Here is a 15,880-nt window from a genome sequence, read left to right as displayed (position 1 = left end):
TTATATGGATGACATCCGCGCTCGCACCAATTTTCGGCCATTTCCAAAAAAAAAAAAGTTTTCGACCACACAATAAATTGTGCAAAGCAGCTGTAAAATGAGCACAAATATTCCGTAGATTGACAAAAAAGTATCAGAAAACAGATAACCAATGCCATAGAATGCCAAAATGAATCTAAAGTCAAAGAATAAGATGTGAAAGAACAGAAAGAAAAAAAATCTATTGTTGGTTGGGGGAGGTACCAGTACAGAAAATTCAGGTCCAGCGGCTCCGGACACGAACCTGGACCTGATTGTCTGTGGAAACTTGAGAACTGGTAATACTCAAAACAATCATTATGGTAATTGGTCAATTTTGCTGTTTGGACTCCCACTGCATTTTAAAATCCCATCTCCATGTAATAAAGGTTAACTGTCTCTGTACCTTTGACTGTAGAAACTTGGTGCAATTGACTATAAACTCTACTTGACTTCGCTCTTGTTGTCTTCTTGGCCCCCCGGTTAGACCCCAAATGGGTCCATTTTGTAATTGGCGAAACCCGTTCCTCTGTTTTTTTTTCAGGTCTGTTTTTTTCAGATTGGTCCAAGAAGAAAAAAATGTTTTGCGCCCGTATGATGTACTGGTCACACCTAACTGTTGGTATACCATACTATGTGTGTTTAGTCCTATGTTCAACCTTCCTGGCCACTTTGATTTCATACTGAAGGCAACTTTTTTTTTTGGCCAAACTTTTTTTTTATTCGCTCGCTCGCATCAGTTTTGGAGGACCCGGAGGATGTCATCCATATAATCAAATCAACATGGCCTTATCTAGCCTAAATGTAAGGATCTAATGGTTTTTGGCTCTTAATGTTTATAGCATCTACGGGTACTTGAGATCCCTGGTACGGAAAGACTCAACGGTGGGAGCAATTACCACCGTGCCATAACATATAACATATAGCATGACAGAAAATACTGTATCAACAAGAAACAGCCCACCCTACAAATAAAAATCACGCCTTCAATGCGCAGTGATGTGAGCACTATCTATCTAGACATTGAATGTAATAACCTTATCTACCACCCACCCAGACATTCCATAATTGTTGATTGATATGTCATGTTTTCCAGACGCCCTTTTACATGTAGTTTGTGCACACCCCATCCTTCAGGAGGAGACACTCAACTGACACTGTGCCAGGCTTACCAGCAATGAGGTGTCTGGCTAACTTAGTAGGGAATTTATTAAATGTCTTAATCTGCTCCTCCCATGGGCTTAGCTGTAGACATGACAGAGCAATCGCACGTCCCCCTGTGACAACCCGAGTGCATTTATTACCATATCAGTTTGACAGGATGGTGGATTAGATTGATTTCAGCTTCAAGCTGTCGCATTTTTCTCCCCGTGTGTTACAGTCGGGGCATTTGTTGCGTCGTATGGAATAATAGCACCCCTGGGCGCGGGAGTATGGATCTGCGCGGTCCCCGAGCGATCGCGGTTAATCACAGGAGACGTAGCTTGGCTCCCATTGCAAATCTTATAAAATGAACACACCACAATGCCATAGATATCTTATATCAAAAGTTAACTGAGGTACAATATATGTTATTTCGGATAAAACCTTTTGATACACTGTCCATAAATTCATTCAATATTTATAATCATAGGGATTTAATCTTGCAATAAGATTGGAAACTTTTAAAGTATGCTAAGTTTGTGGTCGAAACAATGCGGGGTAAAGCATCAAAAACATAACACTCATGGTGTCATAACTTGTGGTAGGAATGGAAAAATTTCAACATTTACAGTACAGTACCAAAATGAAAATTATATGATGACAACAAGAGAACAAAAGAAAAGAAAACTTCAGCAATTTCCATGGACATTCTTGACTGAATATCATAGCTATTAAGAAAATTGGCTTATTGAAACAGTGAAATACAATATGAAGGCACAAAAGGAACAGAAAGAAAGAAAACTCCTGGCATTTGGCATTGAATTTATGACTGAATACTTGAATAATCAGAGGAAAAAGCTTAGTCAAGCAGTAATATATCACAATGCTATAAATCTATAAATCAAAGCATGGAATATATAACAGACTACAAAAAGCACCTCAGTAAGTTTGTGCGTGAGAAGAAAGATTAGTAACAAAAGTCTCTCATGCATCAACTTTTTGACAGCAAATCTTTTATTCACATTAGTCTCAGATTTATGGTCGCTTGCGCGGTGTGTGAGTGGGGTCATTTTGTTCCTTGTAGGAGCCAACATCTATTCTCGATACAAATAAATCATTCAGACTCACAGTCCGCAGGGCTGAATATATGCATCCTGGCTTTAATGTTATGAGGATTCGTCCATTATACAAGAGGCCAAGTATCCTAACAAAGCCCTGGGCACACTAAAGTATAATGCCGTATGAAAGTCATGTCCAGTAAGGAAGGAAACTTATCCATGTCCAGTAAGGAAACTTATCCAGTAACCATTGTCATAAGACAGTTGCAGGATTGTGTAAATTTTCAAAGATCTGTTTTGAGTAGGCAGGTGTAGCTTTGACGTAGAGCCACTTTGTTCTGTACAACGTATTACGCAATCTATCTCTACCAGTAGAATCGGCATTTCTTCTGGTAAAAATCCTGATCTGAGTCTCTGTTGACAAAAACTCTGATCGGGATCTCTACCCAGTAGAATTGCAGATTCTACCAGATCGCTGTCTCTACCTTGCAGCTGACATATATAATATATATATATATATATATATATATATATATATATATATATATATATATATATATATATATATAGCTTTCTTGTAGAGCCACAGTTTTATATATATAGCTTTCTTGTAGAGCCACAGTGTTATATATATAGCTTTCTTGTAGAGCCACAGTTTAGCTTTGCTGTAATGCCATACTGTGTACCTTTGCTGTAGAGCTACAGAACTTTTGCTTGCCAATGGACACTTTGACAAGTTTGGACTATTTCTCTTAATTCTACCCCAGACTAAGTTAGACTCCTAAAGCAGATTCAGAATACCCTTGCCCAAGAACTGGTCAATCTGAGTGTACAAAACATCAAATTTCACTGAACATATGAATTATACATTATTAGTATTTGGTGTAAAGTCTTGGATATATAGGTCAGCCAGATATGATATATTGGACAAACTGCCATCTAGATCACAGAAGACATAGCTTGGCTGGTTTAGGTGTCCAAATACCTGCTGTCGAGTCCCAGGGGAAGTTGCTCATCTTAAAACAAATCCCTTCCAAAGCAACCAGCTAGAGGGGTGGATTAGGAGTGCCGTTTGGCTCACAACACAATTAACCTTTCTCATCCATTGTAATCTTCCTATTGTGTACCACCTCAGGCTCCAAGTCTGGCAGGTAATGTACTGACAAACTGTTGAGCTACACAATTTTTAACAGGACATATTTTCTTGTTATAAGTACTAAGAAAGTTGTGGTTACCATATAATATGGCATAAAAAAACAACCACAACCTATCTACAAACAAAGAAGACATACCAGATAAGTTTAGATTTAGAACATTGAGTATTTGAATTGGAATAGCCATGTGTCCCAGTGACAGTCCCACTTATCTCCAGACAGATTTACCAGTGCTACAAGATAGTATCAAGGCTGTCTAAGGAGTATATATATATATAGCTGGCCAAAGGGAGTCATTTAAGCCACCAGTAGGCCGGCTTCACTCCTCTGGCAGCTTTTGATGGAATCTTATGCCACCACAGGATCTGGTTGGAGACTAAGTGTCCCATATTGTCATTGACCTTCATCTAGTGTCTATTCTGTCAATGTCATTGTCACTGTGATTGGCATTACCTACAGGGCAAGTGTGTAATAACTTATTGCAAACAATGCTAGGTCCCTACAGCTTAAAAGGCTGCTAAAATAACTGGTTGCATTTCTTAGGATATTGTGACTTTGCACCAGGGTTGTAGCCAGCACCTGTCCTTCAGTCCTTTGAAGGAATTTTGCAGCTGGGGACTGAAAAAAGTTTTCCCCATGCCGTCCCCTGGGACAGACAAAAATTGATATGTAAAGATATAAAAAAACTGAAACCCATGTGTTCTTCTTCACCAAAACAGATGCCATTGGACAGCTTAGTCAACAAGCAAAATTTGCAAATCAAAATGCAGGAAATAGTGTTTCAGAGGGTCTTGATTTAAAAATTTTCTGGGACCCAGAAACCCTAGAAATGACGTGCATCGTCATGCCATGCCTTCGGTTCTCGATAGGATTCCCATTCAAAATCAAGCAGACTGAAAATGATTTCAGGCTGGCTACAACCCTGCTTTGCACCATTTGACCACGAGACTATTAAGTTTCATTAACTCACTCACTCACTCACTCACTTCTCCCACTCTCACAGACACTTCCTCAGACACTCACTCACCCACCCAGTCCCACTCACTCATGACTGAATTACTCTAGACTGTCAATATACAAACAATAATCAACACATACAGATAACAACATGACAATCATGCCATGAAAGTAGAAACTCCATGTAACTTTCGAAAATCCTTCCCGTATCTCTCACTTCCATCAGTCATAAATCATATGTCAGACTTACCGACATCTAACATCACTCATAAGCATGATAAGGGACCATATCACTCCTACACCACCCAAGGAAAATACAGTTAAGAATCCAATAATCAATCTCCATGCTGGAGGCAATAACAGTAATTACAGACACAGAAACTACACGTAAAAGGGCATCATTTTTCACCTCGGTGATGATTATATCACACATTTGCAGATGCGGTTCGTATCTGGCAGGCTTTCTCCTGCTTTGAAACCTGCACAGGAAGGGTGACTACGTGATGGATCTGTGGAAGGAACTTTCCTGGCAGTGAAGAAGTACCTACATGTCCAGCTGTGGGCTGATTGGGACAAGTGCAACCCCCCCTCCCCTCCACAACTTGACAAACAGTAGCCATTACCTCCCCCTGGCAGAGATGCCAGATCTACTAAGCTACCTGTCTTATCGTCACCAGAGAGCCACACATTTTGCGGAGATAAGTCCTTCCACGCAGACCCTTTTCCCTATGGGTAATTGATCTGTGGAGTTTGTGTGCGATCAATCTCGGGCAGCCACCTCCAATTTCGAGCGTGTAAGTCGCCGTGGTGCAAGGCTTGGACAACTGTTGAGCCCGGTGTGACCACTACGGCGTCACGACCGCAGCCTTCAACCGCATAATCAATACGTTCTTGCAAAGTAAGGGTCCTGCGGGAGGTATTACTTATTGTTGTCCTTTATAACGGGCACTCCTGTGGTCTAAATTCAGTTTATTAATATTTCAGGCTTTTATAAAAGCATCAAAATCCTTTAGTGTTCCCTTTGCTATGGCTTGCTTCAAACAATGAAAGATAGAACATATAGGTCAGCATAACTGAGATCAAAGATATATTACAGTAAAACATCTGGTACAAAAGGATTCAGTATTTTTTATCAATGCTAAACTAGATCATCACAAACATTACCCACATATGAATTTCTATGATATTTTGTTGGTACACCCAAAGAACAGGCAAAGACTATATTTTGGCAAAGATTCTGCATGAAGATCGTACATTTTTGGAGAATTCTTCTGCCGGGTGCAACTTTTTCTATTGTTACAGAAATGAAAAGAACATGTCGACAATCATTCCATGACACGCACCGTCTTTATAACTAAACTGTAATATAAAAAAATCTTAATTGCCAGTCTCTTGCCAGTGGTCGACACAAAAAAAAGGCTAGGGTAGGCAGGTCTTTACTAAGCTATAGGGCCAGCTCACTAACCAGACACATTTTTACCACCTAGCCTAATAGCCTGGGACCATACCATTGGGAGCTCCCTGCTATCAAGATGGTGCTAAGATTAGTGCAGCCTGCTCACCTAGTTCATTGGTGCACACAGGGGAAATCTTTACCAGGATCGAAACCTGTAAAGGCCAGCTAAAAAGACTGGCTGACAGAAACAGGCCTAAGCTTAGCAGACAGGGCCAGATAAAACACCCCTAAGCTCACAACAGGAGAATGGTGACCAGGCAGGCTTTTTGCTAGGCATGGGTCATGGTCGCACTTTTCTTAGAATAACAAGAATTGGAAGCATTAGCCTCCCTTACACTGGGTAGCAGATCCTCTGACAAGCATGAAATTCTGATTGACCAGGAATGCCACTTCTACTGTGACCTCTATATGACAGTAATTTTGCCCCTTGGGATACCTTAGAATGCACCATTTTAACTTAAAATACTTGAAACACTGCACAATGGAATGTGGATGCTCCCAGATCCCCCTTCAATAGTCGCGCCTATTTCACTTACAGTACTGCGACTCATCAAGAAATTTGTACCCCCTGTAATAAAATCCTAGCTAAAAGCCTGTGACCAGGTTAAGGCCTGAGCAAAAGTGTTGCGACAGCAATGACAACATATGATTTTCTGTCCTCAAGGAGGGAAGGCTGAGAACAGGTTACCTTCCATCAATGCCAGCCTCTACCTGTGCATGCTGTATTTATAACCTTATCAGTTCTCAACCATGCAAATAATGGAATAAAGATATCCACGATGCTGCCATCCGTCAATGGCTTGCGATCGTGACATCTAAATTGTGGTGAGGACGGTGACCAATGTACTTGGGCAGGACCAATATTTTTCACACCTACGCAGATAAAAAACGACATCCTGACAGATCCTCTTAATCAGTAGCAATCAGCAAATATGCTACTATTGATATATGTTCTAAGACTTATCAAATTCTCAAAACATTTAAGGCTTTCTATTAAACAGCATTTTATATACTATTACACTATATTTCATATACTATATTACTATTATGGCCACATCACCCCCAGACAATTTCACCGTCTCGCTGCCGATAGACGGAACTGGAGAAAGCTTGCAGTCGCCTGCACAGCAGCCGACCGCTGATGACGATGATGACTATAGCAATTGGTAAATTTACATTGACAAAATATGAGTATCAAGTTGCTATGCATACATGCCTTATGTACCTTCATTTTTGTGAGCTTCTACATCAATCTGTGCATTGGGATAGCATACTTATTACTTTCCATAAAAATAAAGTCACTGCTAACATGATTATTTATGTTCTTCATTATGTGATACCAAAGTGCAAATCCAGATTATCTATGAGGTGAAGGAAATTGGATGTGTTTGTTAAAAATTGCATTCTATGTAAGCCTGTTGCTGTCTGAACAAAGCTTTGAACATTGTCATCATGATTCAGCTGTGTGTGGAGGAACACTTAGCTTGCTGTCAATCACTTTATTATACACAAGAATATTGCAACAAAAAGGTTTGTCAATGTCAAACATGTTCAACTGGCAGTTATCGAATGCTCATTGCATACTGCAAGAAATTGAAAATTATCTACTCCATCAAGCGTGGCCTGGGTAGCTATAAGATTAGAAGCCAGTGCTGCTTCTAGTATTTCTACATCAATCCATTGCCAGCATCGGGGTTAAAAGTCCAAATTATCGTCTATTTTTACTTATTTTCCAGGCAAGCGACTGGAAAATTTGTTCAAGCATATCTTTAGGAACTCTGCATAGGACCCAACCTTTATATTCTTGGAAGTTAGAGCACTAACTAAATACATTTTCAACGCCAGTACCCAAACGGCAAACGAGGTCAATCCTAAGTACGGCAACAGGTAACTTGGGCTTTCAACTGCTTAGACAATATATACAGGCCGTGGGACGTGGGAATTGGACCAAATTGCAGAAATAAAAGGTTGAAGCCCTTGTGTGCCAGAACTCAGCGTGGAATATCAAGTGCTGCATTAAAAAGCCAAGTTCAAGGGTAGGATATTGTCCACATGGGGAAAGTACGGCCAAAGTAGAAAGTTGGGGATAATTAGGTCGTTGATCATCTGGCAACAGCTCAAAGTACTCTGCTTATTCGTCCTTTTGAATGCAAAATGAATTGAACGTAAAAGCTGGCGGCCCACGTATGAGCGAACTAAAGGCAATGGCTTTTATGTGTCAATAGAAGTTTATTTGCAAGTTCTTGCCCGAGGGCTAATTGCAGCATGAAACATACAGAAAATATAATAAACATGTATAAAATGAAATACTTTGGTATAGATAACAATGGTGACAAGTGTAAACGAGTGACTATTCTATCAATGATATGGACTGCTGAGAGCTGCAATCTACGTATTTAGGGTTTGACTTCTTTTCTGGAAGCAGTGGAAGACGAAGTGTCCCACTTTTTCTATGATGCGTGGGTTAAGTGACGTTAACAGCGTTATAGTTTTGTTTTCGTCGGTAAGCGTTTGGAAATTTTTGTGGAATTTGCATGCCTCTTCAAATAACTCATTTCTTTCCTGATCGTTAGAGAGGCAGTTAGAAATAAAATGTATTTCGTCTTCCACCGGTTTTGCCATACAATGGTTACAGGTTCTTTCGCCCACAGATAGCTTTTTGTACCGCCCTCTCTCAATTTCAAGGGGGTGGGCGCTAATTCTAAGTTTGCACATTGCCGATCTGGCCTCGAATTTATCTAGTAATGTTAAATTAAGTTTCCATTGAGTATTCCTTCTTTAGTTTCTTGAAAAATCTTAACTTACCATTATCTGTGGACAGTCTATGAGAAAATGTCTGGATATATATATCTTCTAACCTATTTCTTAACGATGTACATATATGCTTATTGTCTAGCTGTGAATTCATAGTAGGGGTGCCACAGGGCCCGATTTCTTTTTCGCCAGGGCCGCTAAACCCGAAAATCGCACCTATTTCAAGGCGTTGCATCGGGTATAAATCGCTCAGAAAACGCATATATTTTGGTACTAATAGTTGAAGGGGGCTCTCAACTATATATTTGTGAAAGATTTATCAAAATACCTTTCGAAATAAGCGAGAAATCGCCCATCGGGCGGTGCGAGTTTTGCCGGCGGCAGCCCGCTCGCCCTCCCCCCGGCCTCACTGTTTACAATGGTCGGCTTCGCGGGAATGGGATTTCGTGCCGTGTGCAAAGAAAACAAGAGTAAAGCTAGCCTTAGATTTGTAGGTAACATTACTAGCTACAGAATGACACCCGAATGTTGGCTGTACGGCTTCCATGTGAGAAGATATTCTACTGTAAAGTTTTAAAAGTCGATTTTCTCGGGAAAGTACCTCCTAAAAATTTTTTAGATACATACATATTTGAAAAATTCAGAAGTTTGCCGTTATTTTGGTACCAGATTCGCATATATTGGAGTAAACACAGCGCGCGAAATGTACGGCTACTTTTCCGACTACCAACGCTTGTTGGTGAGAGAGAAGATGGCGGACGCACCCCAAGCCGACGATGAAGATCGCTATGATTCAGACACGATTGCAGCGGCATCCGACGAAAATGCGGCCACAACTAGCTCCCAAAAGCCAGGTAATTTATTTTTTGGTAATTCTATGGAATATTTAGTCGAGTAATGTCTGATTTTTTAACGATTTTGCCGCATTGATATCTACGGACGGGAGGAAAAAATTCATACCCCTTTGTTTGCTTATAAAGTTTGTCATAGCTAGTCCAAATCCTTACATTTACCCAAATTTCACGGCAAAACCTTGGTCAATTAATGGTTCTAGTGTTCCTTCAGAAGTTTGGTTTCAATTTCCAGTGATTTTCACCTTCCTTTGCTGTACTTCCGCTGTACTTCGTACCAACGATCTATACCGTGTCTAAGGGGGAGGGGGGCAGCATCATGCCCCTGTGCTTTCCTAATAATATTAGTAATATCTTCTATTTAAGAATAGACAGTCAATTTCTATGTTTTCATGCATATAATATTCCTTATCTACAAAATTTTGTTAACTTGATCTTTATTCCAGATAACTTATTTTTGCTGTTACTATATAGATAGTTGATAGAAAAGTCAGATATATTATTCTTAATTAGGATAACTTGATAAGTGTTGATATCAGTTTGTGAAGACTTGTTATGTTCAAAATTTAATTATAAATGATGTTTTCTTTTTCTTATGACAGAAATCCTTGTCCCTGCAAACATCAGAGTAGGGCCAACATGTACAACTGCTGGCATAACTGCTGAAGTACTGAGGAATGGATGGGGCAGTGACCAGCCAAGGGTACCTATTACCGAGATGATGGTGGCCGAGATTGAGGCCTATCGATGCAGAAAGAAGGTGTTGTTTGAAGAGGCCATACAGTGGCTCGAGAGGTTGATGGCACCAGCAGTTTTGGAGAGAGGATGCGAGACAAGCCTTTTTACATCAATAGACAGGTTGAAGAAGAAGATGACAACACTGAAGAAAAGTGCAAAGAAGGGAGATAATCCGAAAAAGCTGGAGAAGATGAGAACAACGACTTACACGGGAGTAAAACAACAACAACCAGCAGCTGAGCCTGAACCTGTGCCACAACCATCTACCTCTGGAATGTCAAAAAAGCTGGATGCTGTAAAACATGCAAACCAATCGCTGAAGAGTGAAGTGAAAGAGAAGGATGCAGAGATTCAGAGGATGGTGGTTAAAAACTTTTCCCTGGAGAAAAAGGTGGAGGCAGCAGAGCGACAGAAAGTCAAAATAAAGAAGGAGGAAGCAAAGATTAGAAAGAAGAAAGAGATGATCAAGAACCTCCAAGAAACAGGAAGAGAGGCAAAGAAGAATGTAAAGAACTTGTTAAGACAATTGAAGCGACGTGAGGCAAAACTGAACACAATGAAGGGAGATTTGTCTCAACAGAAGGAACACTCCAAGGAACTTGGAAAAAGATTGTCAGTCGTGACAGAGCAGAAGAATAAGCTGAGGAAGCAGTCTACATATCAGAAGAAGACCATAGAGAAGGCAAGGCAGTATGACACTATGCGGAAAGAAATCAAGCGCCTGAAGAAAGAGAAGTCAGAACTTAAAGGTCTCGCGGAACATTTACAGTTTGAACTAGAATCTAGTGAAAGTGACCGAAAGATCCAGTTGCGTACTGGCCCACACCCTACAAGTCCGTTTACAAATGACTTCCGCCTCTGCTGCATGAAACTGCTCGGCTGTAATGTTTCTGCCACCAAACTATCAGAAGTAATACATTGTGTCCTGACCACGCTGTGCAAACAAGAGATCGATATAAGTGAGCTACCTGGAACAACGTTTTGCCAGCACATCCGGATGGAGTCAAACCTGGCTTCATCCTACCACCTAGCAGATCACCTTGACCAGTCAACCAACATGAGCCTCCATAGTGATGGCACCAGTGAGGACCAGCAGAAGTTTGGGGACTATGAAATTACAACAGACAAAGGACAGAACAGGCTATTGGGAATTCTACCATTGAAGTCGGGGGGGTCAGAGGATCAGCTCGATGGTCTCAAGTTTATCATTGAGAAACTGGCCAAACTATCTGCGGACAACTCAAACTCATACTCCAAACGCATCATCAGCAAGATAAAAAACACCATGGGGGATGGGGCTGCCAGTCAAAAACATTTCAACGAACTCCTACAGTCATACAGGGAAGAGATTTTGCCGGAAGTGATAGAGAACTGGGATCAGCTTGAAGACAGTGTGAGGGAGGACATGGGGAAAATGAACCACATGTACTGCCAACTGCATGGCCTCATCGGATTTGCCACCTACAGCGATGAGGCCCTAAAGCAGTTGGAAGGAGTTTGGCGGAAGGCCTTCGGAAAACTGGGTGTGGAGGCACTAAAGGAATTCCAAAACAGTGCCGGGGAATACTCCTGGGGCAAGGGTGATTCCGGGACCCAGCGACTGGTAAGGACCACATGCGATGCAGTTGCCCCCCGCGGTGACCAGAAATCTGGATGCATGGGCGAGTTCGTCACCTACCTCAACCACATGAACAAAAAACGAAGCACACACATGAAGCCATTCAAGGGCAACCGTTTCAACATCTTGTTTGAGGCTGCGGCTGGGGTATACCACCACCGCAAAGATGTGGACGACATGTTCCATGCTGGGTACAACAAGGCAGGCAACAAGCTCCTGAGAGCAGTCTGGGCAGACATCAAATCCCCACAACTCTTGGCTGGCTGCAGAGCGCTGGGGATAGTATTCTATCATATCACTGAGCCATACTGGAGGCTTGTACTAGATAAGAGGGTACACATTCTGGACTTGTCGCCCCAACTCCAGCATGCAGTGAAGACGTTTGAGAAGTGGAGAGAAGACGGCACACCCCTGCTAAGCGCTGACCTGGAACCACTCTTCACTGTTGCAGGTTCTCCGATAGAACCAAAGAGGGAAGAAGATGCCTTCAAGTCTCTGTACTCTCCAACTTCTCCAGAGATAGAGACCATGACTAAACAGGCACTCGAGGTAATCATGGCAAACATGATTACTGTCTGTGAGAGACGGTTCCACTCCCAGCTACATGGCCAGTACAAAGATGCAAGCAATCAAGCACAAAGAGAAGAAATGAAAGACATGCTAAAGACAAACATGAAAGGGGAAAATGACTTTGGATATTTCACATACATGAAGACCTCCAAACCATCAATCAGCATGATGGCTCTGGAGGGACAAGCCATGTTCAAGAGAAACGCAACTGGGGAATGGCTTGATAGGATGTCTGTGGAGAACCCTGACAAGTACAACAACATCATGTTAGGGAGTAGAAAGAAGATGCCAGAGGTTCACAAGGCATACAAAGAATGGGAGGAGGCCATAAAACAGCACAAAATAGAGAAGATGGTGAGACGGGCAGAGGAGGCCAAGAAGAAGGAAGAGAAGAAGGCAAAGCAAGAGGCAGACCGTGATGAGCTACTTCACAGATTCGGTGGACCGGTCACTTCTCTGCAAATGCTTGATACATTCCTGTCAAACACCTCTGGTTGTCCTGGGGGTGTGCGATTAAAGGCTGTCAAATCCCAGCTCAAATACCTGGAAGCAACATGCCGGCACTGTCCAAAAACGCTGTTCCGGTTTTCCGAGAAAGGGGCTGTGTTCAGAGTAGAGAGGCTTGAAGACAACTTGAGAACGATTCTCAGCCTTGGTTCTAACAGCACAGCTGGTGATGATGAAGGAATAACAGTCAATGCAGCTTCAGAAGATCCAGAGCAAATGCACGATGACGTCTCACATGTGAAGGCTGGCTTTACCAAGAAAGGCGTGGAGGCAAAGCAAAGACAGGACACCAGCTTGCAAAGGGAAGATGAAGAGAGGGAAGACACCAGTGAAAATGTCCCGAGTGGAGATGGAGACACCGGTGAAAATGTCCCAAGTGGAGATGGAGACAACGGTGAAAATGTCCCGAGTGGAGATGGAGACAACGGTGAAAATGTCCCGAGTGGAGATGGAGACAACGGTGAAAATGTCCCAAGTGGAGATGGAGACAACGGTGAAAATGTCCCAAGTGGAGATGGAGACAACGGTGAAAATGTCCCGAGTGGAGATGGAGACAACGGTGAAAATGTCCCGAGTGGAGATGGAGACAACGGTGAAAATGTCCCGAGTGTTGATGCCACTGATGAAGAAGAACAGAGTGAAGATGGGGAAAGCAGTGAAGACACTGGGAGTGAAGATGAAGATGCCAGTGAAGAAGATGAAGGGAGTGAAGATGGGGACAGCAGTGAGAGTGATGAAATGGAAGATGATGAGAGCAGTGAGGAGGAAGAGAGCAGTGAGGAGGAAGAGAGCAGTGAGGAGGAAGAGAGTGTGGAACCTCCCAGCAAAAAGCAGAGAAGAGACATTCAGTTTGTGAAGGACAATTTTGTGGCTGTTGCCTTTGAAGATGGCTGGTATCTGGGTCAAGTAGAAGACATTCACGAGTCAGTACAGGGGGAATCTACAACTGCAACAGTTAACTTCATGCAGAGACAGTGGGACCGGAAAGGTCTTGGTGTGGATGACAATCCTAAGTTCTTCTGGCCACCTAGAAAGGCAAGAGAGGACACTGACATTATTTATGTTTTTGATTCCAATGTACAGATAGAGCCAGACAAAAGTTCTAATGCTCGACATTACATAGTATCTGGATGTAAGGATGTTAATATCAAGTATAATCTCTACTACAATACATACTTTGCCACAAAACCATCCTACAAAAAGCGAGGTAAGAAAACCCGCTAAATGCTGTTTTGACAGATCACACCACGTAGTTTGAAGAATGTAACAATTTCCATAATGTCCGGTAATTGAACATTTATTGCTAGTTCCTTTACCTTATTGGTTTTGTTGCTTTAGGCTTTTAGCTGAAGCAGATAGATAGGTTTTGATGCCAGATATGAATCAAGCATGTTCCAAAACCCCTATGTGCCAGTTTTTGGCCCTATATCCTGTAAGATGATGAAGTTATTACAATTTCGCATATTTAATTAGCCGAGTTGGATTTTATGACCTTAAGATGGCATGATTTATTGATTATTCATCATTTGAAAAGAGATGGATAAGTTTTGATGCCAGATTTGAATTCAGGGCATGCCAGAACCTTTGTGTACCAATTTTTTCCCTTGTATGTTTAAAATTTTTTGAGATATTGCAATTTCGCATATTTAATTAGCTGACTTAGTTTCTGTGCGATCAAGTTGCCTTGGACCATGTCCATATTTTTGTCATTTTTGGCAAATTATCCATCGATGATATCTTGAGAAATAATGAAGCATGAGCCACAATTTTTATGTATTTGTTACATTGGTAGTAATAAAAGAGAAGCATGTGAAAATTGTTTGTCTATAGTTTTTCTCTATTCAGTTATAGCATCTTGAAATATAGTTAATTTAAGGATTATTACGAGTCCGGAGAATTTAAGGCAAATTTTCAGACCTTTGAACGGCCATAACTCTCTAACGGTATGTCCGATTTAGTTCAAATAAAAAACATTCTGTTCCTTTCACAAAGATCTATCAAATGAGACCAAGTTCTAAAAGGTATGAGGAGTTTGAAATTTTAGTGTGTTACCCCTATTCATAGAGTTCCATAGGTAAGAGTAACCAGTATTGTCTAGAATTTCCTTTACGTGTTGTAACCAGTACTCTGTCGTCAATACTCTGCATGTAAAATCAAAAGAATCCAGCACACTTATCAAGAGCAGAGGTTAGGGATGGGTACCGGTGTGACAGCGATCTCGCCCCCCCGTGATCTCGCCCCCCCGGGGGCGAAATCACTAGCGATCTCGCCCCCCCCGGGGCGAAATCACTAGCGATCTCGCCCTCCCCGGCTAGTGATCTCGCCCCCTTACCTCGCCCCCCTTTAGCGATTTCGCCCCCCCCCCAAAAAAACGGGTTTACATGACATTTTAGAAGTTGATTGGTATAAATCACAAAATGTAGTTTCAGAATGATATAAGTACACGAGTTTGATACATAACTCCATTCATAGTATCAATATTAACGTAATTACATGGTAATAAGATAGTTGAACTTGTTTCAGACAAGGAGGGTTTGGTCCCTTGTATTCCCATTATTGCATATACCTGAGTCTTGACATAAGATGTATTTCATTGTATTCACCTGTCCTCAAGCAACCTATATATCTCCAATATGAAGTCTCTACCATGAAGTGACCACAAAAGAACTATGTAATGTCTTTATTAATTATGCAAATATTAGGTATTAATTAGAATAACGCACATTTTGGTATATGCACCTGGCCAAGGGATATCTTCACCTCCAACATGACTGTTTTTTTTTTCTAGTATTTAGGAACTGATGCATTTACCCGTGTTTCCTAAGACAGGTACTTTACCAGTGTTTGTGTTGCATTTAGCAACAGCTATATCAACTTGCGCGTAGATAGTGTTTATAATGAGAAACTATTATTCACGTGTGTTTTTGTTAGTGCTTTGAAAATGTTTCCAGCACAAGAAAGAAAACACTGTGACAAATTGGAAACATATAGCTGACGTATTCCGTACCATAGACGGTGTTGATTTATACGTTCGCAGTAGCACTGTTTTTATGCCA

The 15,880-nt window shown here is 41.5% G+C and overlaps 2 protein-coding genes across 7 annotated transcripts in view; one reads left to right on the top strand and one right to left on the bottom strand.

The window, feature by feature from the left end:
* LOC118419000 (putative bifunctional UDP-N-acetylglucosamine transferase and deubiquitinase ALG13) overlaps window positions 1-15,880 on the bottom strand; it is a 70,083-nt gene that overhangs the window by 44,481 nt on the left and 9,722 nt on the right. The window lies entirely within an intron of this gene.
* On the top strand, window positions 8,699-14,843 carry LOC118418999. The gene has a single exon (XM_035825201.1). It carries the CDS (start codon window positions 9,987-9,989, stop codon window positions 14,046-14,048), a length of 4,062 nt encoding a protein of 1,353 aa, XP_035681094.1. The 5' UTR covers window positions 8,699-9,986; the 3' UTR covers window positions 14,049-14,843.

Source organism: Branchiostoma floridae, chromosome 7 (assembly GCF_000003815.2).
Source record: "Branchiostoma floridae strain S238N-H82 chromosome 7, Bfl_VNyyK, whole genome shotgun sequence".
Classification (NCBI taxonomy): Eukaryota; Metazoa; Chordata; class Leptocardii; order Amphioxiformes; family Branchiostomatidae; genus Branchiostoma; species Branchiostoma floridae.
Note: the sequence above shows the minus strand (reverse complement) of the source record. Positions and strands in the feature narration are given on the sequence as shown.